This window comes from Hypomesus nipponensis, chromosome 4 (assembly GCF_054491055.1).
Source record: "Hypomesus nipponensis isolate SF chromosome 4, ASM5449105v1, whole genome shotgun sequence".
In the NCBI taxonomy this organism is placed as follows: Eukaryota; Metazoa; Chordata; class Actinopteri; order Osmeriformes; family Osmeridae; genus Hypomesus; species Hypomesus nipponensis.
In genome coordinates this window covers 12,407,008-12,415,000 of record NC_140364.1, presented here as the reverse complement: position 1 = coordinate 12,415,000, position 7,993 = coordinate 12,407,008, and the positions used below count along the sequence as shown (strand labels likewise).

Genomic DNA, 7,993 nt, shown 5'->3' with positions numbered 1-7,993 from the left:
AGCCACGGATGGAAATGAGTGGGGGCTAGTGAGGTCCAAGTTCATACATGAGTCTATGGGGACCCCCACAATCATTTTTAGTTTGGAGGGGTCCACATTTTATTATGTATCATGTCAGTAGGGCTTGATAGGTTAGTGTTTAATTCCAAATGTTTCAAACATTAGATTTCATAACATTAAAAAGTGGAAAAGATCAGGATAAGATGATAAAAAAGTATATTTTCAATTTTTGTAACGGTTATATTTTAGGGGACTGCCCTCCCCCACAAGTCATACTTCATTTCGGGAGATGCTGTTTGGAGGGTGATGTCAGAAGCACGGGAAGGCAGATTGACACCTAAATGAGGAACGAGATGGGATTTAAGATGGTCTTACCTGGAACTCTGCACTGCCCTCCTCACCTCCCAGAAACTTCCCTGGAGGTCCCTGAGAGAGAACGGGATGGAGAGCGAGGGAGAGCAAGGTGAGGAGGGAGGGGAGAAATCAAAATAAAAAAACATTTCAAAAAAACATGTTTTGATTAGCAAGTGAGCGATGGAGACAGAGAGAGATGGAGAGTTGCAGAGATGAAGAAAGATACAGATACTCAGCCAGAGAGAGACAGGTCACGGATTGTATCTCAAGCTGAGCCAGGAGTCTCTCTTTCTTCCTGTCTTTGTGTGCTAGATATTGACTCAGAGAGTATAGACTTTCTCCAGCCTGGCCCTGATGTATACAGTAGGCAGGTAGAAGAGACAGGGCAGCCTTATCTCATGGGACTTTATTTACTCTGGGACAGCAGTAACCTAAACAAATACCCTCCTCTGGGCTGTCTGCATCACTCTCCATGGAGCTACACCACACCTGGAATCACTCAGCCACAGCCACAAACAAACACACACACACAAACCCCCGAATAGATTTGGCCTACACATTACTGTACAGCTATGCACAATAGCTTGGTGTAAAATAGTTCAGTGTTAAACGACAAGTGTGTCACTTCCTGGTTTGTGTCTGGTACTGGGTGTGTAACTTGCTGGTTTGCATCTGGTACTGGGTGTGTACTTCCTGGTTTATGTCTGATATTTGGTGTGCACTTCCTGGTTTATGCCTGATATTTGGTGTGTACTTCCTGGTTTGTGTCTGGTACTGGATGTGTACTTCCTGGTTTGTGTCTGGTACTGGATGTGTACTTCCTGGTTTGTGTCTGGTACTGGATGTGTACTTACTGGTTTTCCTGCAACTCCTGAGATTCCGGGGGCTCCAGGGGGACCCATGGCACCCTGAGAGGGGCAGAGGAAGAGATGGGGAAACCTCATGAGGAAGACTAACAGACCAACTGTAAGTGATGAAGACTAGGATTGTAGTCAATCAGGTCCTTGGTCCTGGATTAACAGGAGTAATGTCATGGATGCATGTGATCCTGGAGAGCTCTGTGGATTTACCTTGGGTCCAGTCACCCCAATCTCACCAGGGAGACCAATTGGTCCTGGTGCGCCCTATTTAGAGACAGACAGCGAGAGAGATTTATCAATAAAAGCACACTTCCAGTGTCAATTAATTCGCAGTTCAATATAATTGTCTCAAGGACTTAGTGAGTAATTGGTTGTGTGTGTATTACAAAGGGCCTATCAAGACGGACCTTGTAATTGACCAATGCATTTGATAGGCACTTAAAATCCACTTACAGCCAATCCAGGGAGGCCAGGTCCCTATGGAGCGGAAGTAGAGAGAGAGGATGGGGAGGGGGGATTAAGGGTTAAAAGCCATCGATGTTTCAATTATCGAATCAAGAAAAATAATTAGCCTTTGGCAACGGTAATTCAATGGAGAACGTATCCACACAACCATGACACCAGATAGAATGGGACTGGCCCTGTCATACCCTTTCACAGAGAAAACTAGTAGTGTGTGTTTAATCTGTCAGCATGATTAAATTGTAAACACGTGTCGGGGAAATTGCATTTAGACAAAGGAACTAATTTACTCTGTGTTGTTGCATCCATGCATGTCACCAGCTGACTTCAGTGTGTAAACATGAATGGTTGGCATTTCATGTGGACCCATAGCACCATCTACGGGTGGATTGTGGGTAACTGAGTCTTAAAGGGTTTCCTCTGATGAGTTTACGGTTTGTGGCGTGTAGCTTGTACCATGTGTGGTGGTGAGGTGATGCTGCTTCAAGTGTACTTACAGGGGGGCCAGGCTCACCACCAGGACCAGGCTGGCCCTGCACAACACAACAACAAACAATATGACTGGTTGTCTCAGAGTAAAGGCAGCATGTGATAGGATCAGAAAAGTGATCTGCCTGCTGTTCAGATCATCAGTATAGCAACATGGTGATAATCAAATAAAGTGAGTTTTCCTTGGACCTGATTTTGAGTCACAGCACGTAAATCAGTATGTTTCTTTGCATGAATGGCATTGTCTCTTCACTGTCACGGTTGGCGAGTTTTGAAATGAAGAAAAAGGGAGAGAGATTCTTGCCTTAGGTCCAGGGCTACCGATAGGCCCTCTGTCTCCCTTTGCGCCAATCAAACCCTGGAGGAGAGAGAGAGAGAGAGAGAGAGAGAGAGAGAGAGAGAGAGAGAGAGAGAGAGAGAGAGAGAGAGAGAGAGAGAGAGAGAGAGAGAGAGAGAGAGAGAGAGAGAGAGAGAGAGAGAGAGAGAGAGAGAGAGAGAGAGAGAGAGAGAGAGAGAGAGAGAGAGAGAGAGAGAGAGAGAGAGAGAGAGAGAGAGAGAGAGAGAGAGAGAGAGAGAGAGAGAGACTGTTAAGGCATTGCTTGACTAAGCTAATACTCCATCTGACCCGAATTCCCTTCATCACAACGGGACAAACTCTTGATCAAGGTTGACACTTCCTGGAGATTAAGAGGCTAGAAGTATTGAGATTCCAGAGGGGATTACGAGCCAAAGCCCAGAAGAAAGTTTTGTTTTTGGTAGCATGTGACTGTGAGAACTGGACAGTGGTCACTTTCTGGTTCACTACAGAACCAGTGTATGGATTCACCTCGGTCAAGTCATTTAAGATACAAGCAACTTTCAACTGACAGCCGAGTGATGGTGGATATCACACACAGGACCAGAGAGGACGACTCACATCGATGCCGTTCTCCCCAGGTGGTCCATCTGCACCTGGCTCGCCTGGCTCCCCCTTTGGGCCCTACAATACACACAGACACATTAGGCAGCCACATACAGGAGTGTGCAAACTATCACACACACACACAGATGATAGAACTTACTAGAAGACCAGGAGGGCCTGGAGGTCCTGTGTCTCCCTACAGGAAGATAAAGAGAGAAGAAGAGGTGTAAAAAAAGAGAGTTTGTTGTTCATAAGTATCAAATGTTTAAATAAACGGGTGTGAGCTGGTGCAAACACAGACCAAGTGGCCACAGAGAGAGTATTGTAGTGATGTATAACTCTCTGTCCACCAAAGATCTCGGATCCTAAACGTATCCTAATCATTTTCCTTGTATGTTTTGTGACTTTGTCTGCTTGGATGTGAATAGCACATTACTTTACAACGCAAGGTTAGCAGGTGACCATTACAGGAAGGAGTTAGGTTAAGTTTATCCTTAACTGTTTACACAGTAGTCATCCATGTCATTATAGTCTTGATCAATTTATTGTTTACATCCATCCAGTCTTCCTTTAGATCTGGTCATTGCACAAGGCCATATGGGAGGGAAAGACTGCTTGAATTGATATGCATCCCAAGTAAGTATTGACTCCACCCTAGGATCATTTTCTGGGGTTCCTGTCTCACCGCCCAGCCCACACTGAAAAGGGTTTAATGGAGGACTGAAACTGTTAGATCAATGTGGCAGAAAATAGGTGGAGCTATGAATCAGACTTCATTGCACAATAGGTGTGTTCGACTTCATGCAGCGCCGGCGGCGCCGACAGTCGGCTGCAGTCGGATGCCTCGAAGCTGAGAATGCCATTGGCTGCTTCAAGTCAGCCGGGCTGCAGGCGGATGCAGGCGACGCCGAGGCTGTATGAAGTCGAATACACATAATGTTACCCAGACTCACAGAAGACAAAAGTGGTTCAGAAGTGAGTGCGCCCCTCCCATTGTTTAGTGACACAGACACCACATGGAATGTAGCGCGATAACATAACTCCCTAAATTGATTAGCTCCTGACAAAGCATTAATTCAGCGACTGTGCATTTTTATATATATTTTTGGATTATAAATTCATTAATTACATACATTTGCTGGAATTTGACATAGTTTGTATTCAAATCGGAACAAAAATATCAGCCAATTAAAACATGTATAATAATTATAGCATTAGCCAAAAAAGTAAGATAGCTTCAGATAGTTTATTATTTCATTGCATTTGTAAATTCTCTCCGTGTTTCTAGAATCTGTCTCTGTTTAGGCTAAGAATACCTTAAATGTATCACATTACTGTGACATTAGCCCAAACCCTCCTCGAGATGCAGGGAGAAAAAAAAACATCTCAAAGCCCCTCGTTCTGTGCCATGAACAGTGCCCTTTTGTGCAATCGTGTTTTCATTCAGAGCGCTCTCAGGTGGTACTACCGCCGTACTACAGGAGATCTCTCCATCGGTATTTCCCCCTGCACAATGACCGTCTTTGTGACAACCTGTTAGGTCTGCTCGCTGCGGCGCGGATACTCACATCAATGCCGTCGGACCCAGGGGTACCGGAGGGGCCGGCTGAACCAGCCTGGCCCTGAGGACCAGGAGGACCTCTCTGAAATAAAGGAAAATAAGAAGTAAGGTTAGGCTGATGTGAATGACAACAAACTTCTTGAATTCATTGATTTAGGATGTATTACCATATCCATGCAATTCAGATATACAAAATACAAATATTTTTTTTATTTTTTATGGATTTGTGTTTAAATAACAGAAGTTTGTATAGGCTTGAGTGAAAATTTCGAACTCATTGCATAGAAAGAACGATATGAATATGCTAATATTATTTAGACACAGTACACCATAGAAGTGTGAAATGTAGATAAAATCCAAACTGCAGCATGTGCTTTGCATAACACTCAAATATCCCAATCCCCACATATACATGACCCATCTGCTCTCTGCTTGACAAGGACATACGTAAGAAAGCAACAAAGTTCAAATTTGTATCAGATGTGAGGATTCCTGTGGGCCTAACACCTCACTCAAGAAATTAGCTAAATATTGGTGGCACAGCAAGCACAAAGTAAATAAAAGGTTGGTTCAAAAGTGAGGAAGGAAAGGGGGAGGGTACTGGAGGAGGTTTGGGGTAGGGGGAGGGGGGTCTTCAGACCAGGGATGTTTGCTGTACCCTTCCCCCCAATCTTGGAAATGTCTGCTGTCTTTCTTGATCAATCAGCCCCACCCAGACATAATCCTCAGAGTTTGGAAATACAGTCCGTGATGTTGGATCAGCTTGTTCTTGAACATTCCATGATAAGGGAGTCAGATGGCTGAGCGGTGAGGGAACCGGGCTAGTAATCGGAAGGTTGCTAGATCGATTCCCGGCTATGCCAAATGACGTTGTGTCCTTAGGCAAGGCACTTCACCCTACTTGCCTCGGGGGGAATGTCCCTGTACCTACTGTAAGTCGCTCTGGATAAGAGCGTCTGCTAAATGACTAAATGTAAATGTAAAATCCATCCTTTGTTGTGACGTTTGATAAACAGTAGCTTTCCCCTGGATGCCACGAAGGTGTGATTAGGTGGAGACAGACTTCAGGTCAAACATTCTGTCTGTGTTTGAATAGGGGGCTTCACAGTAACAAGTCTGTGTGTGTGTGTGTGTATGTGTATGTGTGTCAACGGATGAATGGCCACTTTCTCCTTTCCTTGTGAAAACAGTTTCTTGATTTTCCTTTTTCCTCAAAAATAGAGAGCTGTATGCATGCCAAAAATGTCATCTAGGATGTCGAATGATTTTGTCCATGGTCCATTTTGTAGGGTCATAGTCCACAGACAATACAGGTGAATCACTTATACAACATAGAATATTGATCTGATGTGACCCCATACACATTCCACACAGACACAGGTCCAACAGATATACATCCAACCAGATCAAATAAATAAATAAAACAAGCACATGTCATCACTACAATCATCCCGCATTCATATAATTCACCTTTTAGCTTCTTCAAGGGTCAACTACCACAACGCCACTTCATTCTTTGGTGCAGTTAAAGTAGTTAACAGCAATTTCCCCAACGCATTCCTTGGACCCCCAGTCCAAACCTCTGTCCTGGGGGCTTTTCCCTTCAACTTACCCAAGCTAGAGGCATCTAAGCCTGGGTACCTGGGATCCCAAGCCCCCCGGTCAACTCACCACTTGGGCCAAAGCCAGGCAAAGAGTCTGCAGCAGGACCCAGCACTTCAACACCGCCAAGAGACCAGCCATGATCCCTCTCCTTTCCCTCTCTCCTCAGCAGTAAATCCTCTCGTCTCTCTCCTCGTTCTACTCCCTTTCTCCTCTTCTGCCCTTGCTCCTAGCCAGAGGACAGTGCTTTGGGAAGAGGTATCCGAAAGGGGGGATGGGGGTTGTGTGCACGGCCCTGAAAAATCCACCCAGGAGAAGTGTGCGGAGGGATGGATGGAGGGATGGATGAAATGAGAGAGGTGTAACCCCAGCCCTACAGCCTGCCCCTGAGAACACAGGAGCTCCTGAAAGCCCCCTCCACACACACACACACACACTCACTGGAACCCTGCACACACACACATCCCCTTCAGAGAATTTCACGAGTGTTGAGGGCGTGGCGATGACTGCAATCTCATGACTATGCACACACTGGTCACATTCCTACGTTTCGATTAGACACACTGAGCTACTGCATCATGAATAAACACGTCCGGCCAGGTTCCCACAAGGCGAATGGACAACTCTCTGAGCAGGAAAGCTGCAGTAGCCAGTTAGCGAAGCATGTTCAGCCCCCAAACCCTCTAAACACCTACATGTTGGCCGAGATAGAGTGAGGGGATTGTGTGAGGGAAAAGCTATATGGCAAGGTACACACTTGCTATGTGGTCTGGCATGGTTTGCTGCAATGTTTATATTGGTTTGACCCCTCTTTGTCTTCTCTTTGTGTGCTGGCCCTTTGTCCGCCGTTCTCATAGAGGTGTCGTGTCTTTCGATCTTCTCAAAAATCAGCCTGCTGTGTATTCCCACACCAGAAAACTTCACGGCAACTGTTGAGTTTTGGCTGTAAATGATACAACCAAATACAAAGTTAACAAATACATTAACTCTTTAACACCGGAATGGCAGAATAGCATATGTTCAACAATCCCAACCCCAGCCCATAGTCTGCCCTCTTGTCACAGTAAAAAAATAAATAAAAGCTTGTAGGCTCCTGCTTGCTTGCTTACCCATCCAACACTAGGTGGCGATAGAAGATTATTTTTGGGGGCCTCAGCGAGAAGTCCAAAGAAGTCTGCTTGCTCGTTAGTTGAGTCACCAATTTGTCACACTGGAAATGGAAAGCAACGAAGTACGAATACTTTGTTACCTAAATAGCATTTTTCTGGTTTTGGAGTCCATACGTCTTTACTTTAACTTGAGTGAAAAAGTGTTGTCAGTACTGAGTCTTTTTTTAAATGAGTATCTGTACTTCTACTTGAGGGAAGGATGTGCCATCTCTGTACAGTAAAGCTGTGGTCTGGTTCACCCTCCCATAAAAACCTGTTTATGTGTCTGTGTGTATGAGTGTACATTTTAAGTTATTTACTTTAGACAAGATTGCTTGAGCTGTCTCTCCTGCCCATACTGGTAGAAGTTTGAGGTTTAATTTTTAATCATATTTCTGACTAACCATTCATGTCATTATGTAGTCCCTAACTGTCACTTTCTTTCCTTCTCCCCATCTCTCGTTCCTCCTTCTATGCTATGGTTCAGTCCCAGATATATCTTGCCACATTTCCCATTCAATCGCCCTTATCATTCTCAGTCTCTTTTCTTCTCTCTCTTCTCCATCTGCCACTCTCGTTCTTCCATGGACAGAGGGTTCCAGAGAAATTGTATCCG

At 44.9% G+C, this 7,993-nt stretch overlaps 1 protein-coding gene across 1 annotated transcript in view; it reads right to left on the bottom strand.

The window, feature by feature from the left end:
- col9a2 (procollagen, type IX, alpha 2) overlaps nucleotides 1-6,554 on the bottom strand; it is a 15,367-nt gene extending 8,813 nt beyond the window's left edge. The window contains exons 1-10 of the mRNA XM_084695488.1: nucleotides 6,299-6,554; nucleotides 4,635-4,709; nucleotides 3,227-3,262; nucleotides 3,082-3,144; nucleotides 2,470-2,523; nucleotides 2,174-2,209; nucleotides 1,668-1,691; nucleotides 1,425-1,478; nucleotides 1,209-1,262; nucleotides 376-426 (exon numbers count right to left, since the gene is read on the bottom strand). Coding sequence (XP_084551614.1) covers nucleotides 376-426; nucleotides 1,209-1,262; nucleotides 1,425-1,478; nucleotides 1,668-1,691; nucleotides 2,174-2,209; nucleotides 2,470-2,523; nucleotides 3,082-3,144; nucleotides 3,227-3,262; nucleotides 4,635-4,709; nucleotides 6,299-6,370 — 519 coding nt within the window. The 5' untranslated portion in view covers nucleotides 6,371-6,554. The remainder of the gene's footprint in view (nucleotides 1-375; nucleotides 427-1,208; nucleotides 1,263-1,424; nucleotides 1,479-1,667; nucleotides 1,692-2,173; nucleotides 2,210-2,469; nucleotides 2,524-3,081; nucleotides 3,145-3,226; nucleotides 3,263-4,634; nucleotides 4,710-6,298) is intronic.
- Between the last annotated feature and the right edge of the window lie 1,439 nt (nucleotides 6,555-7,993).